This window comes from Erpetoichthys calabaricus, chromosome 2 (genome assembly GCF_900747795.2).
Source record: "Erpetoichthys calabaricus chromosome 2, fErpCal1.3, whole genome shotgun sequence".
Taxonomy (NCBI): domain Eukaryota; kingdom Metazoa; phylum Chordata; class Cladistia; order Polypteriformes; family Polypteridae; genus Erpetoichthys; species Erpetoichthys calabaricus.
Genome location: NC_041395.2, coordinates 186,853,141 through 186,868,268, shown reverse-complemented (window position 1 = coordinate 186,868,268; position 15,128 = coordinate 186,853,141). Strand labels below are relative to the sequence as shown.

The window sequence follows — 15,128 nt, the reverse complement described above, 5'->3', positions numbered from 1 at the left end:
AAATGAGTAAGCATTTGCATAGAGATCTATATGGATTAAGGAAAGCATTTTATGCCTGAGATGTTTAAACAGGTGGCCAAACTTAGTGTCTGGATATCCACCACAGACTGACAGGCTGGTAGAAAGCTTTATAGAGACTTGCAAACAGATGCTTATACCTGTACATGTGATTTCTCCTGCAGTGGGTTGGCACCCTGCCCAGGATTGGTTCCTGCCTTGTGCCCTGTGCTGGCTGGGATTGGCTCCAGCAGACCCCGTGACCCTGTGTTCGGATTCAGCGGGTTGGAAAATGGATGGATGTGATTTCTCAGTTTTTTTATTTTTAATAAATTTGCAAAAACCTCAAGTAAACTTTTTTCACGCTGTCATTATGGGGTGTTGTGTGTAGAATTCTAAGGAAAAAAATGAATTTAATCCATTTTGGAATAAGGCTGTAACATAACAAAATGTGGAAAAAGTGATGTGCTGTGAATACTTTCCGGATGCAATCTATCTATCTATCTATCTATCTATCTATCTATCTATCTATCTATCTATCTATCTATCTATCTATCTATCTATCTATCTATCTAGGATACAGGGAGTAGAGTTGTGAAGGTGGATGAGTTTAAACACTTGGGATCAACAGTACAGAGTAACAGGGATTGTGGAAGAGAGGTGAAAAAGAGAGTGCAAACAAAGTGGAATGGGTGGAGAAGAGTGTCAGGAGTAATTTGTGACAGATGGATATCTGCAAGAGTGAAAAGGAAGATCTACAGGACAGTAGTGAGACCAGCTTTGTTATATGGGTTGGAGACGGTGGCACTGACCAGAAAGCAGTAGACAGAGCTGGAGGTGGCAGAGTTAAAGATGCTAATATTTCATTGGGTGTGACGAGGTTGGACAGGATTAGAAATGAGTACATTAGAGGGTTGGCTAAGGTTGGACAGTTGGCAGACAAAGTCAGAGAAGTGAGATTGTGTTGGTTTATATTGGGAAAAGGATGTTAAAGATAGAGCTGCCAGGCAAGAGGAAAATAGGAAAGCCTAAGAGAAGGTTTATGGATGTGGTGAGAGAGGACATGCAGGTGATTGGTGTGACAGAGCAAGATGTAGAGGAGAGGAAGATATGGAACAATATGATCCGCTGTGGCAACCTGTAACGGGAGCAGCCAAATGAAGAAGAAGAAGTACTTCTATGGCCTATAATGGTAGATTCAGGCAAAAGTCAGGAGCCAGCTATGAATAGGGTGTTGGTCCATCATAGTGCACATACTCATACCAGTCAAAAGAATTTGCTTGTCTTTATAATATGAAAGAAATGCCAGGACAAAATATTTCACAACCTCTACATGGACAAGGGACCAGGCTGGGATCTGAACCCATACTCTACATAGACATCATTTTTTTCTTTAAATTTGTATAAGCACATAGAGTTCGCCTAATGAATACAATAAAATAAATAAAATACAATAAAAGATGCAAGAACACTTTTATAAATTATTTACAGAGAGGCTGAAAGCTTTGGCTAACAAAGAATCAAACATGTTCTCAACCTTGACAACCGGAATTGGGCATTTCCCAATGGAATAAACAAACATAACAGTTGGGAGAGAAGCAATAAGGTGAACCATCTTTTTTGCCATGTACAATGTATTATACAGTCCATGACTAAAGCGATGGATCACTTTGTCAGCACAAATTTTTTTCTATCTAATACCACTGTAAATATTTAAGGGGATATTAACTTTCATCCATCAACCCATTTCCAACCATGTTTCTCCTTTTGAAGGTTGCAGAGGCCTAGTGTCTATCTCAAGAACAGTTGAGTGAATGCAAGGAGGGAATAAAACTGTAGATGGTGCCAGACCATCTCAGGATATTAATTTTATTCATTCTAATGAAGTGAAAGCTACATAGGACGCTCCCATGAACTGGTGTTCATGACTTCAGTGTTCAGCTGCCCTATAGTTGGTTGTTTAAATCAGGGTTTAATGAGAGAATGTTGCTGAAACTTATTACATGTTCTCTTCCATCTAAAAAGTAGCAAACTGCCCATTTGTGGAAGGCCATCTGGCTGCCTTTAACATGTCCTCTTTGCATTAGAATTAATCTTGCCTGTCAAAGAGTAAATGGCAACCTTTTAATGTACAGCTTTTCTGTAGAGAGCACAGAATTTAAAAATTTATAAGTTACAAGTTTCTGACATAACAGAACATACAGGTACCTAGTTGGCGCTGAGTGGGTGGTGAGGAAAGCAAGGTTGTTGTAGCTCCAATGGTACTGGACTGTATTAGGCTAATTAGTCCTGAGCTCACATGATACTCTCTGGACATGGGGTTGAACTGCACCGTATTATTGGAAAGGCATCCTGAGGAGCAATTCATAGTGGAGTCAATGTTGAGGCACAGCTGCACAATGCATTGGACATAAACCTGTAAAAATATGAAAGCAAATAGGTGAGCTTTCTGTTGGAAAGACAAGAGATCTCTTCAGACAGATGGAGGCTGCCATATTTGTATTCCATTTAATAAAAGTTTCCACAATGATACAATTTCTGCTTCTGGCCCTATTCTGTTTTTTTTTATTATAGAGCCCCTCAATATCAATTGGGTTGAGGAAGACTCTATACATTTTGTTTATCTTTCCATCTTACAATATTAGCAAAATGTGACATAGTCACGGCGAAACATAGATGGAGTTTTCTAAAAGCTAACACTGTTAGGAAGCACACAGCAAACCTTATGAACCCAGGAAATATTATAATTTATTTATTGATATTTGACTTGACTTGTCCTAAATGTATTTATCTGCCTCTTTGTCTCTCTGGAAATATCGCTCAATGAGCTGAACCAAGAAGTTGTTACAAAGGAATCCTTTAAAGAAAAAGAGTTTATCAAAATTGCATAGACATGATCAAGCACTTCATAGTTCATTCATCAACAGGTTTTAGGACAGTTGAACATCTTAAAAATTCAACATGGTGTTGTTATACTAAAATATTATTGTAACTATCAGCACCACTCAAGGAGGCAGCACAGAATAGCAGAGCATCACAAAGTAAATGACCTGCAACATCACTACCTTTAACAGGAAGTAGTAAGACAAGGTACTTGCCCATCCAAACTATACTATTGAACAGGGCCAAAAGGGGAAATGGCTGGCATCCTCTTGCTCCAGTAGATTTCTCTGAAGTTCAGTTAATGAGAGATCTGAATTTGAATAGGTCTATCATTTTTTTCAAATTGAAGACTTAATGGGTGGAATATTTGGCCCAGAAATGTCAGTAACAGAAGACTGGCTCCAAGTCTAATAAGCCATCTCTTTTATTTTTGCCTCAGTATTGAAACCTTAAGAGTGGCATCAGAATTACAATATTTTCACAAAGTTTTATTGTAATGAGTTTAAATGGATATGCACACCAAAAAACAAATGAATAGCTGGACTGATACATGAAGGTGCAGGTTACTATACAGTAAAAACAGTGTGCTGCATACCTGTGCATGGGGGAGTTTTATCAAAAATACATAAGTGCCCAGTGGCTATAAGGCTAGGTGGGGCACTGCATCCCACCTCCCAGGAGACAGCCCTGTTGTGCAGGGTGGTGAGCAAGTGTGGTGGGCAGTGCAAGTTCATCTCGGGGCATTAACTTTATATTGTCTAATAAATTTACAGCTACAGAAGACTCGCTTGTGAGTCAGTATTCATGACATTAGCATTCAGCTATGTGTTTAATGTAGATTAATGTTTAATATCTTGATAATTATTTGTAATGTAATTTAAGATATTTAAAAGAAAGAAACAATTTTCCTCAAGGAGTTTTCTTGTAATGCTGAAACAACTGTTATGTTAAAACAGCTTGTTATTGGATTCTGAAAATGTACTTTGTCTGTTAATGCTTTGGTGTTTGCTTAAGAATTACCTCAACATTTTGATAATTAGATTAAGTAGAAAGTGTAATAAGCTCAGTTATATTGTGAGTCTAAGGTATCACTTGGTTATGCATGTTTTTGTGTTGACAGTAGATAAGAACTGGTTTAAATCAAATGTATAATGCAGAGTTGCACATATGGTTTCAAAAACTGTTTCTAAGTCATACAAACATGCAGTGATGTTGAGTTCCATTTATGATGTCAGAAGCGCAAGCTAAAGCAGCTGACTTTGGAAACAATTTTAGTTTTCTGAACTTTTCTTATAACCCCTGTTTCTAAGTTGATCACACACCTTGCTGCAGCCTCCTGCTTATAATGACAAGAAATTTAAAGTTGTCTTGGAGACAGGATGACCACGTCACACCTAGATTAGCTTTATAAGATCAGTGAAAGAGCCAATCAGAGAGCGTGTTTGGTACTATATTTTACTCTTAAAACTCTCTGTGACAGCACATTGATCTTGTTAAATAAAATAAAGATTTGTGTTATTTCTCACTTTTCTAACAAAAGTTTCTTAACACAATCTTTATCTGCATTGATTATCATCACTTTACACTGCACTGTACAAAAACATATTTGTCTCTGTTGTCCCATGTCCCATGAAAATATTTTTTTCGGCCACAAGATGGAGTAGATAACTATAGAAAAGGTGGCAGCATTTTAAAAGCAAAAACAAGTATGTAGATACAGAAATACTGTAGTAATTGTAAAATTTTTGTGGATCAAATCCTTGACTGCTCTGTAATTAATTTAGTTTGAAGATAAACTTGAAAGAAACAATGTATTTATGTTAGCCCTCCCAATTTTGCAATTTTGAATAAATTACACATTGAATGTAATGAATGGCAACACTGACCTCTGAAACCAAATTCAAAATTGCTCCCAAGTTGATCTTGTATATTTTCTCCAAGGACTCATCACTTACAAGCTGCACAATACCTTCTTGTACACACCTAAGAGAACAGATAAAGAAACGTGATACCTGGTCAAAAAGTCTGTTTGGCTCTTTGAAGAAAGGGCACAGAGAAGATGTAAAAGTAACACAATAAGAAACAGCTGTTGTGTCCATTAAAGTAACATGATTTTGTTTTTTTTTTTACCAATATTTCACAATTCTGTACATACAATTGCTGAGAATGGCAGTGTGTATAATATTATTTTGAAATCCTGTCCTTTCTAACCCACGTATCCCAGCTAACACAGGGTGTACCCTGGACAGGGCATCAGGATAAACACACATCAACGTAGCAAACACACACTATGGCCAATTTAGCATCACCAATTCATCTAACCTGTATATCTTTGTACAGTGTAAGTAAACCGGATCAACTGGAGGAAATCCACACAGACAAGGAAAGAACATGCAAACTCCACACAGGGAGGACCCGGGACTGTGGGGCAGCAGTGCTAACACTGCACCACTGTGCCTCCCTATTCTTTTGAATTGTTTTTTCGAATTGTTCACTGCCTAAAATAAAATATCTGCATTAAGTTGAATTACTTTTTACGGTAATCATTGGGAATACATTTATTTGTCATCCAATAGCTGTTAGGTAGTGCTCACACAGCTGATTTGATTTTTTCTTATGTGAGAATTGTTGCTGCATTAAAAAAATCCTAAATCCAGCTTTATTTATACTAAAAAAATCTCCTGCACACCTTATGCTATACCAACCTGAGAGAATAAGATGCTACATTAATTTATACAATATCTCTCTCTGAGAGCTTATTTCTTTTTATTTATCTGATACATTCCTTCAGTCATACAAGAAATCTTCAATATATAAACATTCACATATCTTGCATAAATAATATGACCTAATATTACTAGAACAGAGCAAAAGTTATTTTTAAAGCTAATTTTCTAGGCAGTAATGTAGGCACTAGGCACTGTGCCTCTGCATGTATATAGTGCATCCGGCGCCGCCGTGAGTGGCAGCCTTTTCAGCAGCTCCGTGTATGACTGTATATGTATGTGTACTTTTCTACTTTTATTTTTCTATTTTTATTTATTGATCACTTCTACCACTTTATTTTATGTGGATTCCTTCCCTGGACACACTTACTTTTACAACGTGGGCATGGATTTTAACACGCCGAGACTCGCCTATTCAAGTACTCAACTTCGGGCGCTGAGAACAAATGCCAGTGCCGGTGTGGTTCCATATTTACCCGACGAGGTAAGAAGGCGGTATCGTGGCAGCAGAGCCGGCACTAAGCTAAAAAAGAAGCGGCTTGCGAGAAAGTGGCGTTTCAAGCCTTCGGTGCCTTCTGTGATTCTGGGGAATGTAAACTCAATCTCAAATAAGATCGACGAACTGGCTGCGCTGGTGAAAAATGTAAGGACCTACAGAGAATGCAGTTTGTTGTGTTTCTGCGAAACGTGGCTAACTAACACCATCCCAGATGCCAACGTGGAGCTACCCGGGTTTAGCACAGTTAGAGCGGACAGAGATGCAAGTACCTGTGGTAAGCACAAAGGAGGAGGACTCGCTCTCTATGTTAATACACGGTGGTGTCACTCTGGACATGTTAACGTCAAAATCTCCACTTGCTGCAGGGATATCGAACTGTTGGCCGTAAGTTTACGTCCCTACTATTTGCCCAGAGAGTTTGGACATGTCATTGTTGTTATTGTATACATTCCTCCTCGGGCAGACGTGGAGTCAGCGAGTGACATCATCCATTCCGCTGTTGCTAAGTTACAAACGCAGCACCCTGAGGCGCTTGTGCTAATCGCTGGAGACTTTAACCATGTGACGCTGGACAAAACATTGCCTGCATTCTCCCAGTATGTGGACTGTAACACCCGGGGAAATAAGACTATTGATTTACTGTATGCAAACGTTAAAGACGCATACAGCGCCACCCCGCTGCCTGCGCTTGGGAAAGGAGATCATAACCTGGTTCAGCTTCAGCCTCACTATAAACCAAAAGTTAGAGTCCTACCTGTAACCACACGATCATTCAGGAAGTGGGCCCCGGAGGCTGAGAATACTCTGAGAGAACTTTTTGGAACTACAGACTGGGATATCCTGCAGGGATCTCATAATGAGAACATTGAGGAAGTTGTTGACTGCACTACTGACTACATCAACTTCTGTATGGACATTGTAGTTCCAGTAAGAACTGTACGCTGCTATGCTAACAACAAGCCATGGATTACAAGTGACATCAAGGGCCTTTTGAATCAGAAAAAAAGGGCTTTTAAAGACGGTGATCAGCATGAGCTCAAGCGTGTGCAGAAGGAACTCCGAGTCCAACTCAGGGCGGCGAAGGAGCAGTACAGGAGAAAGCTGGAGCAGAAGTTGCAGAATAACAGCATGAAGGAAGTGTGGGATGGGATGAAGATCATCACTGGCTGCAGCTCGAAGCGGGGGTACCACCATTGAGAGAGACGTGAAGAGAGCAAACCAAATGAACAACTTTTTTAACAGGTTTGACCACCCTAACCCACTCTCACTCTCACCTCGGAGTACTGCACCCTCCACACATCCTTCTGCTGATACCAGCATAGGAAAAACATCCCCACCCATAATAACAACAGCGCAAGTGAGCAGAGAGCTGAGGAGACTTCGTGCCAGCAAAGCAGCGGGTCCAGATGGAGTATCGCCACGACTGCTGAAGGTCTGTGCATCGGAGCTGGGGGGTCCTCTACAGCGCATCTTCAACCTGAGCCTGGAACAGGGGAGAGTCCCGAGGCTTTGGAAAACATCTTGTATCACCCCAGTCCCAAAGGTATCACGTCCTAGTGAGCTGAATGACTTTCGGCCTGTTGCTCTGACATCACATGTGATGAAGACCATGGAGAGGCTGCTGCTTCACCACCTTAGGCCACAGGTTCAACACGCCCTTGACCCTCTGCAGTTTGCATATCAGGAGAAGGTGGGAGCGGAAGATGCCATCATCTATATGCTACACCGATCCCTCTCTCACTTGGACAGAGGCAGTGGTGCTGTAAGAATTATGTTTCTAGACTTCTCTAGCGCCTTCAACACAATCCAACCTCTGCTCCTTAGGGACAAGCTAACAGAGATGGGATTAGATTCATACCTAGTGGCATGGATCGTGGACTATCTTAAAGACAGACCTCAGTATGTGCATCTTGGGAACTGCACGTCTGACATTGTGGTCAGCAACACAGGAGCGCCACAAGGGACTGTACTTTCTCCGGTCCTGTTCAGCCTATATACATCGGACTTCCAATACAACTCGGAGTCCTGCCATGTGCAAAAGTTCGCTGATGACACTGCTATCGTGGGCTATATCAGGAATGGGCTGGAGGAGGAGTATAGGGACCTAATCAATGACTTTGTTAAATGGTCCGACTCAAACCACCTACACCTGAACACCAGCAAAACCAAGGAGCTGGTGGTGGATTTTAGGAGGCCCAGACCCCTCATAGACCCAGTGATCATCAAAGGTGACTGTGTGCAGATGGTGCAGACCTATAAATATCTGGGAGTGCAGCTGGATGATAAATTAGACTGGACTGCCAATACTGATGCGCTGTGCAAGAAAGGACAAAGCCGGTTATACTTCCTTAGAAGGCTGGCTTCCTTCAACATCTGCAATAAGATGCTGCAGATGTTCTATCAAACAGTTGTGGCGAGTGCCCTCTTCTACGCAGTGGTGTGCTGAGGAGGCAGCATTAAGAGGAAAGACGCCTCACGCCTGGACAAACTGGTGAGGAAGGCAGGCTCTATTGTTGGCATGGAGCTGGACAGTTTAACATCTGTGGCAGAGCGAAGGGCGCTCAGCAGGCTCCTATCAATTATGGAGAATCCACTGCATCCACTAAATAATGTCATCTCCAGACAGAAGAGCAGCTTCAGCGACAGACTGCTGTCACTGTCCTGCTCCACAGACAGATTGAGGAGATCGTTCCTCCCCCAAACTATGCGACTATTTAATTCCACCAGGGGGGGTAAACGTTAATATTTAACATTATACATAGTTATTGTCTGTTTTTTTTTTTTTCACCTGTATTATTATCATTCTTTAATTTAATATTATTTATTGTATCAGTATGCTGCTGCTGAAGAATGTGAATTTCCCATTGGGATTAATAAAGTATCTATCTATCTATCTATCTATCTATCTATCTATCTATCTATCTATCTATCTATCTATCTATCTATCTATCTATCTATCTATCTGTATAACATTTGAATAAACACAAATAAACATGAAAAATGAAGACAAGTACAGTGGAGGAATAAGTAAGGTTTCTCCATTAAGTATTAAATTAATGTGTTCAATACTTTTTACATGTGTCATTCCATTTTATTAAACATTGCTTTATTTATGGCCTTTAATGTTGTGAATATTTGTGGATTTCTTGAGTTATTACCAATGTCTGGTGACAATTTGATGTGAATAGCCTCATTGGAAATATATTTACTAAAAAAAAATGTTGACGTGTTCAATACTTATTTCCCCTACTGCACTTTTTTGTGCTTTCCAAAAAATCTGTGGCAAGGCTACAACAGCACAGGATTGGTTTTTAAGGCAACCAAGCTGTTCCACCAACAGCACATCTGATTCAAATTATCGAGGAACAAAAACCAAATGTGCTACTGGTGGAGTCTAACACATTAATGGATGTACCGGACAATAACCAAAAATACTGAGATGCCTCAAGATAAAGACTAAAATAATGCACTTTGTTTGACATAAAATCATAGTTTTGTGTAAGCATGACTATAGATTGCAAGCAACAGCACATCAAACCAGATTTTCAAGTGTGATATGCAAGCTGTCATAAATAATTATAAGTCAAAGGAAAACAGAAATAGTAGTGGAAGAACTGGAAAGCCATTGCTATCTGATAATCAGTACACAGTGTTTCCCTTACTATTGACATTATTGGGCAGGCTGCCCACTGATCACATCATCTGCTTCTAGTAATCAATAGGCCCTGACTCTTCAAGGGGTAAAGGTATTACAGCATCTGATCATGAAGCAAAATTGATTAATGCATTCAATTGCTGAGAATTTTTGAAAGGGGCACACTATAACTAAGTTGTCAATGGTGTTTGTTTACTTTCACATGATGTTCATGTTCATCTGGTGGATATTTTTTCACTGGCTAGTTACTATAGTGTGTAAGTTGAGTACCAGAAACCTGCAACCTCATTAAAAGAAAGAGTGTAAGAGTTTTTGAAGGAGTGAATCATTGTCATTGCAGCTAGCTATTGATGCACATGCGTTGTTTTGAAAAGTTAGATTTTCACAATACTTAACAATATATATAGACTATGCTACAGTATATATATATGTATACCTTATATATAAAAAAGCAAATCATGTGCCTGCAACTTAGTCTGTCTAGAATGGGGATATGTTTAAGAGGTTTAGGTATAATTTAATCAAACATTAGAAACATGCCAGCCATCTGATCTAAAAAACATTGACCTCTGTATGACAGGTGATGTGGGGGTTCTGAAATCTCTGAAATAGTAGCCTACCTGAAATTTCACCCAATACAGACTCTACAGTCAAAAAAGACTGGTGTGATAAACAAAAAGATCCAGTGAGTGACAGTTCTGTTGGTAAAAAACTTACCAAATGTGAAAGGTTGAAGCAGAATTCAGACTATAGAGGGTGTGATGGGCGGTCGGGTCCCATGCTTGGCCGGGACGCCCCTACTGCATATGTTCCGGGGGAGCAACCATGGGTAGTTCAATACCTCCCCCAGATTGCTTGCTGGCCGACGGTGATCCCCCAACCTCCTGCATGGCTCCATGGGAGATGGAGTCCTCCACAGCCTGGTTGGGAGCTGGGGTGGCCGCTAGGGGTTACTGCCTGGAATCAACAGCCCGGCTGGACGAGTCTTCAGCCCCACCTGGAAGTGCAATTTGGACCAGGTTGTCAACCACCTGGAACACTTCCGGGTGGGCTATAAAAGGACCAGCCACCACCACTCGACAGCCAGAGTCGGGAGGAGGAGGACTAAGCTTGAGGAGGAGTGGTGGTAAAGAGAAACAAACTGTATTGTGTGCCTTTTGTGGTGTTTGGGACTGTGTTGGGCTGTGGGACACGGGGAAGACATGCCCCACGGCAGGAAGAGAAAAAATAAACAGACTTGTTCATTTTATGGTGCTTCTGTGTCTATCTGTGTCGGGTCGGCTCCAACCAAGCGCCTTTATTACAGAGGGGTATCTCACAAAGCACAACATATTGGACCTTGAAGCAAATTAGCAACAGCAGCAGAAGAACACACTAGGCCTCACTTTTAAAAAACAGGATGATCAGGCTACAGTGGGCACATGATTACAAAAACTGCATGACTGAACACTGAAAAAACAGTTACCTCTTCTGACAAATCTTGATTACTGCTGAAATATGCTGATGGTAAGATCAGAATTTGGCATAAACAGCATGAATTCACGGATCCATTCTGTTTCGTATTTTAGGTTCATTCTGATGCTGATACTGTGATGATGTGAGGCATGTTTTATTGGGAACCATTAGGTCTCCTAGTACTAGTTGAGTGACATTTGAATGCCAGATATTACCTAAGCATTGCTGTTAAACATTCTTGTATTCTTTAACGGCCACAGTCTATCCATTTTTGTATTCTTTAATGGCCACAGTCTATCCTTTTACAAATGGATACTTCCAGCAAGATATTGCAACAAATCACACATTATCTAAAGTTGGCTATATAAACTTGAGAGTGACCACAGTTTACACCAATGGCCTGCACAGTCTCCCGATCTCAATCCAACAGATCATATTTGGGGTGATGAGGGTTATGGATGACTGAAAACCCTGCAGGAACTGTGTGATACCATTAAGCCAGTCAATGAACTAAAATCCCTAATCCATTCCTAATAGAATTCAGACTATTCTGGACACAAAGCTATGTCCTATGTGCTGCTATAATGGCCTGCCTAATAAAGAGGCTACTAAGAGTTTATGTGTGTATATATACAGTATACAAACACACTTATATAAATATCATGGAGTTAGTGAAGGGCTGAATCTGCAAAATGAAAAAGATAAAATCTAGAGAATAGAAGTAAAATAGATCTTTTCATATATACAGTATTCTTAAATGTCATAAGTACTCCTGTGACTACTGGCACTATCCTTGTATTACTACTTACAATATTTATCATTATTGTTGTAATTGTCTTTCAGTTCTTACCCTTGTTTTATGAAGGTGTTGCCTGTAGTGGCATTGTTCACTTCAGAAGTCCAGCACGACTGCACTATAAGATCCACTTTAGGAACTGGTGTGTTGGCAAAGACGTATAAGTAGAGAATTTCATTACTTGCCACCCTTAAGGGAGACTGGATTAGGCCAGTGCTGGAACGACTCAGGCTGGAATGCTTAAACTCAACATGAATACTGAAGTTACCAAAAGCCTTGTCAGAGATGAACGTGGACACATTCATATTGTTTCCAACATTACCCATTGATTGATAATGGCATGCAATCGGTAAACGTAATGTTGGAAGACGTGTTATTACTCCATACAGTGTCCGCGTCATGAGAGTGTTGATGAAAACAAAGTATGCATCTTCCACCTGCCAAAAAAAGCAAGATTACGGGCAAGTGTAACTTCAAGTGATCTGTATTACAGTTAATTCATATCTTATTTCTTATTTTTTGTAAGACTACTTTCATAAAGCAATAGTCATTTAAAAAATGCTTTTATTGTGCTACCAGTAAAAAAGAAATTCAAAATATAAATCTCCACAAAAAGCAGTGTCCATAATAGTAAAAACTTTACAGCATTTTTAATTTAATAAGAACATAAAAGTAGAATGAAAATTTGGCAAGGACTCCCAGTTACAGATCAGTATTTGCCTTTCATTCAGAAAACTTATTGTCCCCTACCACTCTAAGAGACACAGCTTGTTTGTACTTGTAGTTCTTCCTTTCACCTTTTAAAAATGATATTTTTTAAGTTGTGGTAAAATACTGTAATTCCCACTCAAATGTTTATTTTTCACAGCAACTTAGAAAAACCTAAAACCACAATAATTTTGCTTTCAAGATTTGTACATTTTACCCATTTCTTTGCATTTTTGGAAAAATGAAACACCATTTAAATATTAAACATAATATTGTATATCTCACTGTCTTCATAGATGTGCATCAATAAACACTATCACCAAAAAGTATGTAGACTCCCCTTCCAAGTTATTTAGCTCTGGTGTTTCAGCTCCACCCATTGTTAACAGGTGCATAAAATCAACACATAGCCATGCAATTTCCATTGACAAACATCGGCAGCAAAATAGGTCCTACTGAAGAGCTTAGTGACTTTAGATGTGGCGCTGTCACAGAATGCCACCTTTGCCACAAGCCAGTATGTGAAATTTTCGCTCGCTAGACCTACCCCAGTCAACTGTGAGTGCTATTAATGTGAAGTGGCAACATCTAATGAACAACAACAGCTTGGCCAAAAAGTGGTAGACCACGCACACTCCCAGAGTGGGGCTGCCAAGGGCTGAAGTGAAAAGCACATAAAAATTGCTTTTGACATGTTGAATCACTCTCAGCAGAGTTACAAGCCGCCTTTGGAGGTGACATCAGCCCAAGAACTCTTCATCTGGAGCAAACAGCTTCCGTGCCTGAACAGCGGCATAAAAGCCTAAGATCACCATATACCAGGGGTGGGCAAAGTCATTCCTGGAGGGCCGCAGTGGCTGCGGGTTTTTGTTCCAACCCAATTGCTTAATTAGAAAACAATCCTTGCCAATAATTACATTTCATGGCTTGTTAGTGCTTTAACTCTGCTATGTCAAGTCATTCTCATATCCTAGATTTTTGTTCCATTCTAAGGATATCATCCACATACTTTGAAGTGTAAAATGGATGGGTAATTCTCAATCCTTCACTTTTTTCTCTTCTCTTTCCTTCCAAGTATTTAATTAAAACAAATAGTGCACAATAAATACACACAGGTGTAAAGGGTAACAAGCAAAATGGATAACTGCTGGTTTCTTTTGTCATTTGCATCTAATTGCTAATAAGGAGCAATTAAAAACCGAGAATGCAGCTGTTTAAGACTTAAATAAGCAATAAGGGTTCAAAATCTTAACGAGGGAGATAACTAAAATGAAGCAGAAGTGTTTCTAGAGCAATAAGTGCTTCTTACTAAGCAATTGGGTTAGAACAAAAACCTGCAGCCACTGCGGCCCTCCAGGAATGACTTTGCCCACCCCTGCCATATACAATGTCAAGCATTGGATGGGATGGTGTAAACCACAGACTCTAGATCTGTGGATCTCTGATGTGATATGTTTGACTGATATATTGATGATGACTGTAATTTTACATTCTTTTAAGGTATTGAAGAAAGCAAGAAAGAATACACAACAATCTCATCTCACCACATTTTTAAACCTGAAGCTTGGCAGAGCTGAAATACATTGGCCCTTGTACTTAACCCTTCCAAACATGAAAAGGCTCTACCTGGATCTTTGTCCCACAACCTAACAGTGGTATATCCAGCAGGAAGTGAGTTGCATTGCCAATGATGCTGCATGATGGGTCATTGAGCTGCAGGTCATGCTCGTGGATGTTTGGGAGTGTGGTCCGAGCCAATATGAACTTCATTTCTGTCTCCAGGCACTGTATTGCTAGGGCATAAACAATGTCATGTTTCATATGGATAAAATAATTAAATTTCAAAAATACATTTTTTTTTTCAAATATTAAATTAATTTTCAAGGCACATTTTTAAAAAATTAATTAAAATCATACTAATGGATATACAAACAGCCTAGAAAAGTGGCATTTTGAGAGAGATTCAGAATAAAAGAAATTTCCTTCCTTAACCAACTTTCATACGAGCAATGCTCAGTGACATTTCCTTATATCAAAAACCAACAAAGTGCTACACATATGGCAGTAAAATCATTTCAGATTGATTTAACAATATTTCTCTTCACTGTTGATTTTTATACCAGAGTAAATGTAGTATATTTTTAATACAGAAATCTTTTTCCTGATAAGAATTATTGATTGTTTTATTTATTCACTTTTCACCTTTACACAGATACTTATTTTATGGTTTATTTATTTATTTATAAAGGAAGAAGCACTGCACTATATTTTGGAACACTGTTTGTTTGAATTAAAGCACTTTGCACATTTTGCACCTACCTCATGTCTGCTTATTTTCCTCATTGCTCTGACTCATCTTGGTGCTCGACTATCAACAGCCCTGGGTTTAAGGGCGTATGGCAGCAGAAG

The 15,128-nt window shown here is 39.6% G+C and overlaps 1 protein-coding gene across 1 annotated transcript in view; it reads right to left on the bottom strand.

The window, feature by feature from the left end:
* Window positions 1-2,155: 2,155 nt before the first annotated feature.
* The window catches only part of LOC114645494 (uncharacterized), a 59,100-nt gene continuing 46,127 nt past the window's right edge, over window positions 2,156-15,128 (bottom strand). Inside the window, exons 10-13 of the mRNA XM_028793340.2 lie at window positions 14,346-14,512; window positions 12,066-12,448; window positions 4,767-4,863; window positions 2,156-2,413 (exon numbers count right to left, since the gene is read on the bottom strand). Of these exons, the coding sequence (XP_028649173.2) occupies window positions 2,171-2,413; window positions 4,767-4,863; window positions 12,066-12,448; window positions 14,346-14,512 (890 nt within the window). The 3' untranslated portion in view covers window positions 2,156-2,170. The remainder of the gene's footprint in view (window positions 2,414-4,766; window positions 4,864-12,065; window positions 12,449-14,345; window positions 14,513-15,128) is intronic.